Here is a 13228-nt window from a genome sequence, read left to right on the forward strand (position 1 = left end):
GAGAATGTTGCATATAATTACATTTTTTCTTGATGCATAGAGTTAAAAGATTAAAACTAATAAAACAAGTTTTAAAAAGAGACTTTTCCATTTGATTACATTTTGTATGATGGATTATGCAGAAAAAGTAGAATTGGGCTGAAAGATCTATCGCTTTATCACCTATTCAGGTTGTAAATCGTGTTTTTAAAAAGTAACTAAGTAACTAAGTAATTAATTACTTTTGAAAATAAGTAATCAGTAAAGTAATGGTATTACTTTTTGGGGAAGTAATCAGTAATTAGTTACTGATTACTTTTTTCAAGTAACTTGACCAACACTGTTTGTAGCCCACAGTTTTCTTTCTTCATTGGACTCAAAAATAAAGGCGAAAAATGTACAGAGAAAAATCAACAAGAAAAATGAACCATAACTTCTTCACACATTTCTATACCATTATATAAAACTTCAAAATATCGGGTTTTTTTAGAATGAAATGTTAGTGCATTCAGACCTGCATGCTACCACAGATTCAACAAGGTGCTGGAAAATTCCTCTGAGATTTTGCTCCATATTGAGATGATAGCTTCCAATATTTGTTGCAAATTTGTCAGATGAATGTCCAAGGCATCTCCCACATGCTTTATTGGACTGAGATCTGGTGACTGTGGAGGCCATTTGAGTTTCTTGAACATGACAATGTTAAAAAAAAACATTACCTAAGCTATATGACCACAGGGTAGCTGTCAAAAGAGGGGTACAATGTAGTCATAAAGGTTTCACAATGGGTTCACCCAAAACCTTGGCTGATTGTGACCTACACCAGTTTTCACACCTTAGCTCGTGGGATTAGGTAGAGGATCATTAGAGGGTCCTTTTGTCCCTCTTGGAAGGACACTCCCACATTTTTAAATTAAGTCACCTCGTTTCTCCCTTTGCACACGTTTTGAATTTCAGCAGGTCGTTTCAAACATGCAGATACTGCACATCAGTCTGCCATGTGACTGATTAGAAACTTTGCATTAAAAAGCAATTGAACAATTGTACCTAATAAAGTGGTAGGTAAACCGTTCTGTGACATATTTGAAAGTGTTTCATTGTTTCAAAACACATTTTGTCTCAATTCACATACAGGTGTTTTCCTTTGTGTGGAGTGTGAACCATCTACTTCACAGTAACTTGCACCTTGACCGTTCTCGTTAGTTTTATAAACTTCTAAGAGCAGCGGACGTGTTGACACACTAATGGAGAGAAAGCAGAGAAATGCTCCTACATTTGTTCTTGCTGGTTCACTGTCATGGCTTATTAGGTAGTTTAATGGAACTGAGTCATCATTAATGTTATTAATTACTCGTGCTTTTTGTGTTGTGAAGTCAAAGTGTCTGTCACGACAAAAGTTTCAACCCTGCTTTAGCTTTTAAATACTTCCCACAATAATATTCAGTGTTTTGTTAGAAAATCAACTGTGTTTAAAGAAACCCATTCAAGCTAAAATGATCCAAGATGCTTACAGAAAACAAGTCGGAGAAAATGATCATTTTTAATTAAAACATGTTCATAATTTATACTTCATTATAATGTGCGTCTGTGCATTAATTACATTCAAGGCCTTTCCAGTCTAATTCACAACCAACTGAGTAAAGAACTTTATATACACACAATGTAATCATTTACAATGTCAAAATTAGGCTGAAATGGTTAAACTGTTAATGTTTGATCACGCTAAAGTCACACGTTGTCCAGGTTTAAATTTGACAGATTTTCTGTCTCCAGAGACGCCAAAGCCTTCATACCTAAAGAAAGTTTTAAAAAGATTTATATTAAAACACTGAATCAAATCAGAATGCAAAGTTACGTTTTTGAGTAGTAAAACAGCAACTACTACGTGTGCAGTTTCTCTACTCTCATTTAGTTGTTCAAGTTATTTCCCAAATTACACAGTACTGCAACTAAGATTTGTTTTTTTCACATTGTTTGTTTGGTTTTTTTAGTCCTCCATTGACGCAACCTGTCAGGAATCAGTTTTTCATGTTTTTAATTTCCTGCTGTTGATGACACTAAGTATCTTATGATGTCCTTGATAAATTGAGCATACTAAAGTCAATATTAAACAAATAACTGTTATAAAATCCTATTATTTCATTTGTACTGCTCACTTACAGTTTTGTGTATCTCTTCCAGTCGGCTTGGCTGAGGGAGGGTTTGGTCACGGCCAAGGCGGCGTTCACATGTGCTTGGCGCAGCAGCAGGCCTGGTTGTTTGGCAGCTGGATGCACATAAGCACACTCTTCCTACACAAACAATCACAAAGTAATTTTATACATAGTAGCTCATATAGGAAGATCTGGCTCTACAGGATGGAAAAGACTAGTGAAGCCAACTACAATGAAAAGTCCTAATCAGAATAACAGCACATTCAGACGCTCAAATATATTCATTGGAGTCACTCACATTGGCTTTCCTGTAGTTGTTCTTGATGTTATTAATCTCTTGTTGTAGTCGCTCCAGTTGCTCTTGGCCAAGCTCTTCATATCCCCTCTGGAGTGAGGGCATGTACGCAGGATTGACTGAGCTAGCGTGGTCACGAACTGATCCTCCAGTAAAGTCAGTGTTTATGGAACTGGGTCCAGAGATGCACTGGGAGTTCTGTTAAAGCAGGAGGATCGGAGGAAGAAAAAAACACACAAAAATTATGAGTGATAACATTTTTTTAATCCTATACTTAGTACTACACTTGTACTATGTGGTAGTAGTGCTCACTGGTTTTGAATTCTCCAACTCGGACTCAGAACTCTCAAAGTACAGTCTCCAGACATTGCCGTAGTGGTGTTTGTTTTCTGCATGAAGCTCACTGGGCTCCACGACCACCATAGACTGGTCCAGCCCCATGCCTGACTCTCCCTCTCCCGCCGAGTCGTCTGACCCACTGCCCTGGTTGTTCGGGAAGATCATGGAGGAAAGGCTCATGTCGCTTTCTGAGCCAGAGTTCAGCTCCTGATTGCCACATAGGAAGAGAGGGTTTAGACGTTCATATATATGGATTCACGAGGATTTGTAGTGTCCAACATGGGTCTTAACTGTGATACTACAGCTCAGTTTGAAATTAGTTTAAGCCTACTGTGCCTCAGGTAAGTTATTCCATTACATTTCTTGTCACTAAGGTTGGAGATAATTTAAATTAAGCTGAAAACTGATAATGGATTCAGAACTGGAGCAATTCACATGCTGAGACACATACAAAATACATTATTTAATTTGCCTGAGGGGCTAAAAAAAATGCTTGGCTGCAACAAAATGAACTATAAATAATGGAATGGACAACAGTTCCCTGACTTCCTGTTTTATTAACCTAAGGTAATACATAATAACACAGTCATCAGACAATACTTTAAGTACAATACACTTACATGTGGTGCGCTGGTGCCTATGCTGTTGTGGACAGCCTCCAGCTGTGCATTGTAGAGTAAGGCTTTCAGATCTGCCCCGGTAAACTGCTCTGTCGCTGCTGCCAGCTGCTCCAGGTCAACATCGGGAGCCAGGGGGACGCCTGCAGTCAGAGCTTTCAGGATCTCCACACGAGCCTCCTGGAAATGTGACACAATAGCTCGATTTAAAACCCAAGAATCTTTCATGTAACATGACTCAACATTACTTTTTGTCTTTTAAGGACTGATACATATATAATGAGTTTAGAAGTGAAGTGATGTTAATTAATAATTATTAATATTCTTTTAAACCAACAAACCAGGTCAGGGGGAGGGCAGTAAAGGGATTTGTCCAGCCGTCCAGGTCTCAGCAGGGCCGGGTCAATCAAATCTGGTCGGCTGGTGGCTGCAAGCACGTACACATCTATGAAGACAAACACGAAGAATTCAAATTTATTTATTTTAAATTGAATTGAATTAAAGATCCCTCCAAGTATGTTTCAAGACAGATTAAAATGCTACTAATTCGTCCACAAAAAGGTTTAACCACATCTCTATAACCTTTCATAGCCAACTATATTGTTCAAATGTACTGGCCCAAGGTTTAGAGCATATTCATATTAGTCATAAGTATCACAATGAAGCACGTTTGATATATTGTAACCGAGCATAACATGCTTGGTCATGATTTAGTGAACCTTCACTTGAAGAGGCAGTAGCTGAGCCCAAGCATAGAACTTCAGTGTTTTTTTCCGATGAGAAGCTCATCTGAAGTAACTAATTGAGCAATCTATAAGGCATTCAAGAGGAACGTTTACTGCTCTGAAAACAGCATAGTTCAAACCCCAAAATGCATAAAATCATCACTGTACTTTGGAAAAGTGTTTTTCGAAACCATGTGAGTGCAAGAGTGAAGAGCACTCGGGTCTACACAGTTAAGTGCAGTGTGAGTGGAAGCCAGCCAGGAGAGGCAGGACAATTGTGCAAGGGTATGGTACAAGGTTACCCTGCCAAGTGTAGATTCACCCTTATTTTATTAATGTATTGACTAAACAGTGGCCATAAGCACATTTAATTAAAAAAAACAACATCCATTATACGTATATTGTTTTTCCCCATCAATCCCAAAATTGTTAACATTAAATTATCAAAGTCATGCTTAGATGCTCTGTCATTACCCAAAGGTCCATTTGAGCCAGGAGGGAAAAAAACTGAATGGACTTCATGAGACTTAACCCCCACTTAACTTTAAATGGCTTCAAACACTTCTGATCTCATCCCAACAGAGTCAGTCAGGAGTTAAAGCAGATTACTACAAAGCACTCGTGATGATGACTGTGTGTATAGTTTAAAGATGTATGACGTTACCCTGCAGTCCCTCCACTCCATCCAGCTGGGTGAGGAGCTGGTTGACCACGCGGTCGGTTACACCTGTGCTGTCGTGGCCCCTTCTGGGAGCCAGAGCGTCAAACTCGTCAAAGAACAGGATGCAGGGCTTGGCGGCTTGTGCCCTGAAAGAGGCAGAAGAAGAAGTGATTGAAGGAAATAAAAAGAAAACATTTCATTTATGTGAAACGCCAATACTTTACCATTACTTCAAATGTTTTATGTTAATAATTATAACTTGCAACAAAAGGTAATAACACAGCAACAGCGATGCCGGGAGGAGTTTAAAAGTTCACTAACCTCTGGAAGACATCACGGACTCCCTTCTCACTGGCTCCAATGTACTTACTTAGAAGTTCAGGTCCCTGGAGGGAGAGTTTAAAAAAATCTCTTGTTGCTGTAGAAACTTTGCTCTCATACAGAAGGGCAGTCTTATTTTAATGACGAAGCTGAAGCAGAGCCTACCTTGATGCTGATAAAGTTCATACCACTGTCTTTGGAGATAGCTCTGGCCAGCAGCGTTTTTCCTGTACCAGGAGCGCCATACAGCAGAGCTCCTGAGCGATGGCGGATAGGAAGATTGGCGAAAAGGACCGGATACTGCAACACACCAAGGACCCACAGTCAGTGACTGTGCAATAAATTATGCTGAATTCTAGCCTTGTCTGCTGATATAAGGGAGACCTCCCTTCATTTTTAAGAAGTAGTGTTAAAAAGGAAGAAGCTCAAACATTAACAGCCATGTCTTTTCCCTAAAACCACCGTGATGAGTTGATGACAACACGGCACAGAGCAGTCGGAGGGCTCACAGGATCAAAGATTACATGATAAAAATAGATCAAAGTTACCCACCGCTCCGAAAACACCCTCATTATGTACTGAAACTGGAAGCGTCAAAACAGTCATATTTGAGGTAAATATATCAAAATAATTGTCAAAAAAGGGTCAACTGGGGGACCTTTAGATGATGCAACTATACTGCAACTCAAAGACTGGGCTGTAAGCAAGGGATCTGAAGAATCCTAAGGTAAATTAAATGAGCATTTTCATTAGTTATAAGACCTTTCACTGGATTTTCTCTACTACTATAAGACTCATGCAAGCTGAATAAACGGGTTTTCCACCTCTCCAGAAAGAAAAGACGCTTTATCGGCTCGAATAAAAGAGGTTTTAATATATTAGTGGTCTAGGCAATTACATAATTTGGGAGTCTTATTATTACTTTGCTTGTAGTTTTTGTTTGTTTCTAAATCAGCTGATTCAAATATTTTATTTTCATTTTGTCTGTACTGAGCCCCTCATCACCACTCATGCCGATGCTTTCCAAAGCTCATCTGTACAACAATCAATAGTAATTATGGTGTTTAAAATACCTAGATAGTAGCTCATTATACCACACTGCAGCTAAAACACATTTTGAAAAAAGCAACAGCCATCTGACCTTAGCAGGAAGCAGTATGGTGTCCATAAGCTGCTGTCGCACTTCTTTTAGCCCTCCTACCCTGTCCAACCCAAATCCACTGGGGGTGTGGAGGTCTACACCCCACAAAGAGGGGGGGGTGAAGCCTTTGAGAGCCTGCGCAAAGTCCCTCCAGGACAGACACACTCCTGCAAAATACAGGGCACAATGAATACATCTGGACAATAACTCTACATTAGCATCAGTGGTCACATGATGCAGGAAGAATCTGAAGACCTGAAATTGATCTATTGGGAATTTCATCAGTCTTTGATACCTTGTTCACTGTGTGCTCTTAGCATAGTGTTAGCATGAACAGCCCGCTCTAACAGCAGTACTAGATCTTGAGGTGTGTATCCCTCTGTCTCCTTAGCAACAGCCCCGATATCAAGACTCTGTAAAGTCTCAACAGACAGGCAGGACTTCCTCAGGATCAGATGGCGCAGAATCTCAACCCTCTGGGCCTGCAAACAATAAAATGATCGGTGTTTTTTTTTTTCTTTTCTACTTTGTGTGTACTTGTGCTTGTGTGTGTACAGGGTGGGCCATTTATATGGATACACCGTAATATAATGGGAATGGTTGGTGATATTAAAGTCCTGTTTGTGGCACATTAGTATATGCGAGGGGGCAAACTCCTCAAGATGGGTGGTGACCATGGTGGCCATTTAGAAGTCGGCCATCTTGGATACAACTTTTGTTTTTTCAATAGGAAGAGGGCCATGTGACACATCACACTTATTGGTAATGTCACAAGAAAAACAATGGTGTGCTTGGTTTTAACGTAACTTTCTTTCATGAGTTATTTACAAGTTTCTCTTTGTTCACAGCCATTGACATGTCGAAGAGGTTAACACGTGTGGAGCGGATCGAAATTGTGTTGATATCTGGTGAACGCAGTAACCGGGTCATTGCAGCAGATTTCAATGCAAGACACCCTACGAGTCCACCCATCGCCCATGCTACAGTCAGCAAACTGCTTGCCAAGTTTCGTGAAACTGGTTCAGTGTTGGATTTGCCAAAATGTGGATGCAAGAAAACTGTTACTGTTGAAGAAACATCAGTGGCTGTCCTAGCTTCATTCAGCAAGAGCCCACAGCGTAGCACTCGCCGCATGTCACTGGAGAGTGGCATTAGTCAAACATCCCTTCGGCGGATATTAGCTACTCACAAATGGCACCCTTACAAACTCCAGCTGCTGCAGCGTGTCAACGAGGATGACCCAGATCAGCGCACAGAATTTGCAGAATGGGCAAAACAAAAATTGCAACAGGACCCTCAGTTCACGCAGAAGATTTTGTTCAGTGATGAGGCAAACTTTTATTTGAATGGTGAAGTTAACAAACAAAACCACCGCTATTGTTCTGACACTAACCCACATTGGATGGATCCCTCCAAGACTGTTGGAACGACAAAGTGATGGTTTGGTGTGGTATATAGGGTACAACCATAGTGGGTCCATTCTTCATCAATGGAAACCTCAAGGCCACTGGATATTTGAAATTGCTACATGATGATGTGTTTCCCTCTTTATGCACTGAAGCTGGCACGTTCCCTGAGTTTTTCCAGCAAGATGGTGCGCCACCACATTATTAGTGCCAGGTCCGAGCATTCCTAGATGAACAGTTTCCTGGAAAGTGGATTGGTCATCGTGGGCCAGTTGAATGGCCTCCAAGGTCTCCCAATCTGACCCCCTTAGACTTTTATCTGTGGGGTCATCTGAAGGCAATTGTCTATGGTGTGAAGATACGAGATGTGCAGCACCTGAAACTACGGATACTGGATGCCTGTGCTGGCATTTCTCCTGCGGTGTTGCTATCAGTGTGTGAAGAGTGGGAGAAGAGGGTTGCATTGACAATCCAACAGTTTGCCCCCCTGACATATACTAATGTGCCACAAACAGGACTTTAATATCACCAACCATTCCCATGTTATTACGGTGTATCCATATAAATGACCCACCCTGTACATATGGATGTGGATGAGTGCCGACCTGATCAGGTGGCTGGATGTTTACAAATCCCTGGATGAAGTGGGAACCGTGTACCTCAGTCAGAGAGGGATGGAGGGAGTGTTCACTCTGGCTGGTAATGATCAGACACACCAGGCTAGAGTGAAGCATCACCTCATCCACCACATCCTGCAGGCCTGCAGCCACAGTGAGATAACATTACTCATCAAAGTAGGAAATGATTATCGATCCTGTCTGTCAAAAGGCATTCCCACAGGTAAGAAAATATTTTACTTTGAGCAATGTGCTGCTGAAGGAGTGCCTCCGGGCCGTGTTCATGTTCAGGTGAGGCTGGTGACCACGTCAAACGATCCAGGTCATCAAGTAGAACAACAGAGGGCTGCCTCCATTCTGCCTGTTCAAAAATGTCCATCAGATTCTGTCTCACAGTTTCTACTCTTTTGCCTAAAAGGAAAACAAAACATCTTTTTAATTAAGTAAAATTTTATCCTTCTTTTCCATTCAGACAGCAAATATTCATGAAGTCTTTCTTGACCTTGTAGCTTTTTGCAGTCTACCACCTCAATGTGTGCATCCAGCTCTTCTCTAGCTTTCCTGCAAAAGGCTTGGGATAGAGTGCTCTTCCCACTCCCCTGAAGAGAGAAGTTACAGCACAACATGTTGTAGACTTAAGAAAACAATACTGGTTAATATGTGTTCTCCAGTGAGCTTAAGCTGCAAAAAAAAACAACAACAAACAAACATCAATGCTATGAAGTAGCAATTTATCTTATGTTAATGAATTATATTGACAGCCGTTGTGTTAGCAATAGTAGTTAACTTAAATGTTAAGTAAAGAGATACCTTGGCACCAGTGATGAGAAGAGCTCCACCTTGAAGTCCCCGACCAGTGGTACCCAGCTCTCTCGAGAGGGGACTACCCAGAAGGCTATGGGAGATAAACTCAAACCCAGTTCTACAAAGCTCATCCATCCCCCTGGGGAAAAAAACCCAAACATGACGGAGACTGATGGAGAAAAACAATCTCCTGCTTAAATCACGCATAAGTACTGAATTAGCAAAAGACGTACCCAAGAATACTAAGAGAGGGAAGTTCTGAGTGGGGTGTTTCAACTTCAGGCTTCACAGCTGGGGTGGTTACTGGCTCTCTGTCTACCTGAAGATGAGAGAAAGAGATAACTGAACAACTTCAAAGACTTTTTTTTCTTAAAAACGTGTTGAATTTTTTAATAAAAACTGCATGAAGCAATCTGTTTTCATTTAAATGTTTAAAGACACAGATATATAATTCTCCACTTGCATGGCGATACCTGTATGTCTTTCTTCTCGATAACTGTGGGTGCTAGCAGAAACAGCTGATCTGAAGCTTCAGTCTGTGGTTCTGGTTTCAGCACAGTTAAAGCAAACTCTAACTTTGCTATGGAAAAGAATAAAAAGTGAAGGGCCATTATTTAAAAAAAAATAAGAAGCTAATTTAAGATATTTATTATTACCCCCTTTTTTAAATTTACATAGCCATATGCAAATCTGTCTGTGCATGATTTATAAATACACTTCTTTGGCTTGTAACGGAAGTGCAGGAATGAATCACCATCAGTTCCATGTAGGAGGATGGTGCCAGACCGTGCTGTCAGACAGGCTAAAGGTTCGTGACTCTGTGTGTGCAGCCAACCAAGGAATGCTGTCTGGATCTCCTCATCATCCTCCTCAGGCTGAAGAGAAAAATGTCAAAAAAAATTAAAAATCAGATGGACAGAAAGGAAAGAAGCTGAACAAATTTTCTGCAATTCTGAACAAATTATATGTCCTTGTACTTCATTTACATCCGACACTGTAACACAGATGTACACTCCAGCACTCACCAGTGGATTTAGGGGTTGTAGGCAAATAGTAGAAGCTACTTTGATAGCTGATTTCACTGGCTTAATTCTTACTGTTGAATGGGCAGGGATATTAAGCCTGCTGGCCAGAGGCTCTGGAATCTAAAAAATGAAAGATACAAAAATTTTAACAGAAACAGAAAGAAGTAGGGCACTGCAGTATTGTTAAAATACTGTTTATAAACTATAGATATTCTTCTATTCAGACACCATACTCACCCATACTCTTCCACTGTGAATCTCTCCCTTGCTTCTTTCCTTGCATCCAAGCAGCTTGGTACAATGGCACACTGCCCTAACCACCATGGCCTCCTCTTCCTTCACCTCCTCTCCTTCAGGCGTAGCAGTCTCCTTAGTAACTCTTGCCTTCTTCTTTTTCTCCATTGCCTGCTTGGTTCTGTCCCTCGTTTCTTTGGGGGATGGGACTTTGGAGAGAAGGCCATATGTAATTGAGGAGTGACCTTCACTCAGCCTAGCATTGAAACTGTGGCTCCAAGGAAAGATGTGAATAGCATTAGTTGCAACGTGGCTTATGGTGCTGAGAGAGTGGGGAGGTGCACCGCACACTCTGTACAGAGAGTCCGTAAGGAGAGCGGGGATTTCAGGTAAAGGCGGTTGTTCCTTAACTGGGTCATAAGCGCCCTTTATCATATGATGAAAGAGGCTTTTCAGGTCGGCTATGCCACCCCACTGGTGGCTGTTAGAAGTAGAGGAGGCAGTTTCTGATGATGGTCCTGAAGGGGAGGAGAAATCCGTGTTTGGCTGTCTGTGAAAACTTTCTGAGTTTGGGTTGGCTTTTAGATGAGAATGTGTGTGGGTGCCAGTTTCAGCGCGGATCTTCGGGGACACAACAAGTTCTGTGAATTGCTCCAGGCGACCGTAGGGCACACGTGGAGAAAGTGAAGCTGTGCAGAATTTTTTTTAAAATTAAACTGTAGTCATAGAAGTCAAACATTTAAAACTCAAGTTGAGCAGGCAAACCATTATAACTGCAATATTTTTGTGTCACATGTTATTTGATAAACAACATAGAATAATTGTATCAAAACTGACCTATTCGGATAAAGATTACCGTGTGGTTGTCCACCCACACAGGAAACACGGCATCTTGGAAAACTACTCTGATCTGATCCAGTAGTTGCAGCTCCAGCGCAGAACTGTGGAGCTCCTGGCGATATCAGTCACACAAAAGTGATATATTAATAGTTGTTAAGTGTGCTTTAAAAAGGAGAAGTCACCTTGTAATTATTAGAATGTGTAAAATAGTGCAAACTTGTATGAAGACAAGTTTCACATATTGTATGTCACTAAATTACCCACCAGGATTTCCCAGTCATCAGCTGATACAGGCTCCACAAACACCCGATCCAATGATGAGACCTGATGACATGGCCTTAAGAAGCCCTGAGGAAAAACAAACCAGTAAACTAAACAACTAGTAAGTCCAGACAGAAACTGACAATCACTGTACACTGTCACAAGATGGAGAAAATTAGCTTCTTCTGAAAATACAGCGAAGAACAGATTCCTCACGGAGGGGCTCTACCTGCTCTCCATCTGTCAGGCCCTGCTTCTCTCCTAGCTGCCGACACAGCTCCACTTTGTGGCTGCCCAGGCTGGAGCTGGCTCTGTTTTGAGTCCAGGTGAGGAACACTGGAGGCCCATGACCACAGGACAACTCCAGAGGCTGGTTCTGAAAAAGACCTTAAATGGGTTGACTGTGAATGTCACTGTATACAAAAGTATTCTACAGTCATTGCCAAGTTGCATGGGATCATGCAACTTGGCAAAGACCCCAAACTAGAGCAGCAAATCTCCAACAGAGTGGCTGTAAAGGAAAGGAATCAGTGTGTTGCAATAGCCCAGTCAAAGTCCAGACCTCAGCCTGATTGAAATGCGGAACCTAAAGAGAGCTGTGCATCAAAAAATTCCTGCAAACACTGTAGAGTGGGACAAAGTTTCTCCACAACGCAGTCAGACACTAATAACAACATAAATAAAATGGTTACTTCAATTTAGTGCAGCTAAAGGTGGTTCAACAAGCTTTACTGAATCAAGGGGTGTACTTTGTTTTTCACATGACTGCATGTTTGCTGAAGCACCTTTTGTTTACCCTAGACTACACCATGACCACCATCCTTGCTTGCAACCATGCTTGAGCAAACAAATCGTCCTCATTCAATCCATTTTACACTGTTTAGACTAATAATGACAGGGTTAACCCAGTTCTGAATCCTTTGTAAGTAAAGGTCAAACTTAAGGAGAGGAAGCCACGAACCAGGAATTCCTGTTAGCCAAAAAAGTGCAAATATAAACAGAAAGCCTTCATCAGAAAAACACTGTTCATTCATAACAGCGAACAGGATACAAGCTAGAAAAGTCATTTTAAAAGATACACTAGACCCCGGATTTATTTCTAACCTAGTCCTTTGTCTCCACCAAGTGAAACCGTAAAGGAACTGCTACGAAAACAGCTCCACCGAGAAGGAAACAAATACTGAAATACTAATTGCTAACTACCCTCTCTCTCCATATGCTGTAGTATTGTGTTTGACTCAGCTCCTCTTCTATCTATATTCAGAGCACGTTTCCAGCCGGGCCGAAGTGGAGTGAATGGAGTCATGAAAAACTGATCTTTCCAATTCATTTGATCTAGAGAGCAGCCTGACGCGAGGTCTAAACTGCAGAAGTCACATTTTATTTTGTAATGTGAATAACTGTCAAAGGGTCTCGGAAATTAATTTACAGCAGCATTAATTTTGTTAAAAAAAAATACAAGAATAGAACAACATACAGAACGGGCCAACATTTTAGCTAAAAATTGTTTAAGTCAACAAAGCTTCTACTAATTTTACCTAAACGATAGTGCTAGGTGGTTAGCTAGGCTATCTTACCTCGTTCAGGGAAAGCTGTGATATTAGCTTCAAGGGAAGGTGTAAAAAGCAGTTTTTTGCGTTGCTAAAAGTGACAGTTACGGGTTGAATGCCCTGATTGCTAAACATGATTTTCACAAAGTTTTCTATTTCGCGTTCAACGCGTCAAGGAAGCTGCACCGCTAACATCAAGTGTATGACAAACTCATAGTGGATCGATGTGCTCTGTGTGTGCCAGACCAGAGTAGCCGATA

General features: G+C 41.1%; 1 protein-coding gene across 2 annotated transcripts; it reads right to left on the reverse strand.

Annotated features, from left to right (window-relative positions):
* Positions 1 to 1510: 1510 nt before the first annotated feature.
* Positions 1511 to 13218, reverse strand: pex1 (peroxisomal biogenesis factor 1). Of its 2 annotated transcripts, none has more exons than XM_082521246.1 (24): positions 12622 to 12649; positions 11648 to 11805; positions 11422 to 11505; positions 11155 to 11269; positions 10321 to 11006; positions 10084 to 10203; positions 9813 to 9933; positions 9532 to 9638; positions 9292 to 9377; positions 9065 to 9197; positions 8757 to 8853; positions 8495 to 8665; positions 8243 to 8397; positions 6527 to 6713; positions 6232 to 6398; positions 5256 to 5390; positions 5091 to 5155; positions 4773 to 4915; positions 3725 to 3828; positions 3387 to 3563; positions 2740 to 2973; positions 2431 to 2625; positions 2140 to 2270; positions 1511 to 1772 (listed from the first exon to the last, which is right to left on the reverse strand). In XM_082521246.1, exons 1-24 carry the CDS (start codon positions 12632 to 12634, stop codon positions 1697 to 1699), a joined length of 3660 nt encoding a protein of 1219 aa, XP_082377372.1. In that variant the 5' UTR covers positions 12635 to 12649; the 3' UTR covers positions 1511 to 1696. The 2 variants fall into 2 exon arrangements, with proteins under 2 accessions (XP_082377372.1, XP_082377373.1); XM_082521247.1 differs by lacking the exon at positions 12622 to 12649 and adding an exon at positions 12996 to 13218 and having other exon boundaries at positions 1512 to 1772; positions 11648 to 11794.
* Positions 13219 to 13228: the final 10 nt, after the last annotated feature.

Source organism: Aulonocara stuartgranti (genome assembly GCF_965226115.1).
Source record: "Aulonocara stuartgranti genome assembly, chromosome: 22".
Taxonomy (NCBI): domain Eukaryota; kingdom Metazoa; phylum Chordata; class Actinopteri; order Cichliformes; family Cichlidae; genus Aulonocara; species Aulonocara stuartgranti.

Excerpts from the sequence above, each read along its gene's own strand:
- pex1 (XM_082521247.1), bottom strand. The coding sequence starts at position 13,103 with ATGTTTAGCAATCAGGGCATTCAACCCGTAACTGTCACTTTTAGCAAC. Across the intron at positions 8,854-9,064 it reads TTCTCATCACTGGTGCCAAG|GGGAGTGGGAAGAGCACTCT; the intron begins GTATCTCTTTAC and ends TTCTCTCTTCAG. Across the intron at positions 4,916-5,090 it reads GTCCGTGATGTCTTCCAGAG|GGCACAAGCCGCCAAGCCCT; the intron begins GTTAGTGAACTT and ends TGCCTCTTTCAG.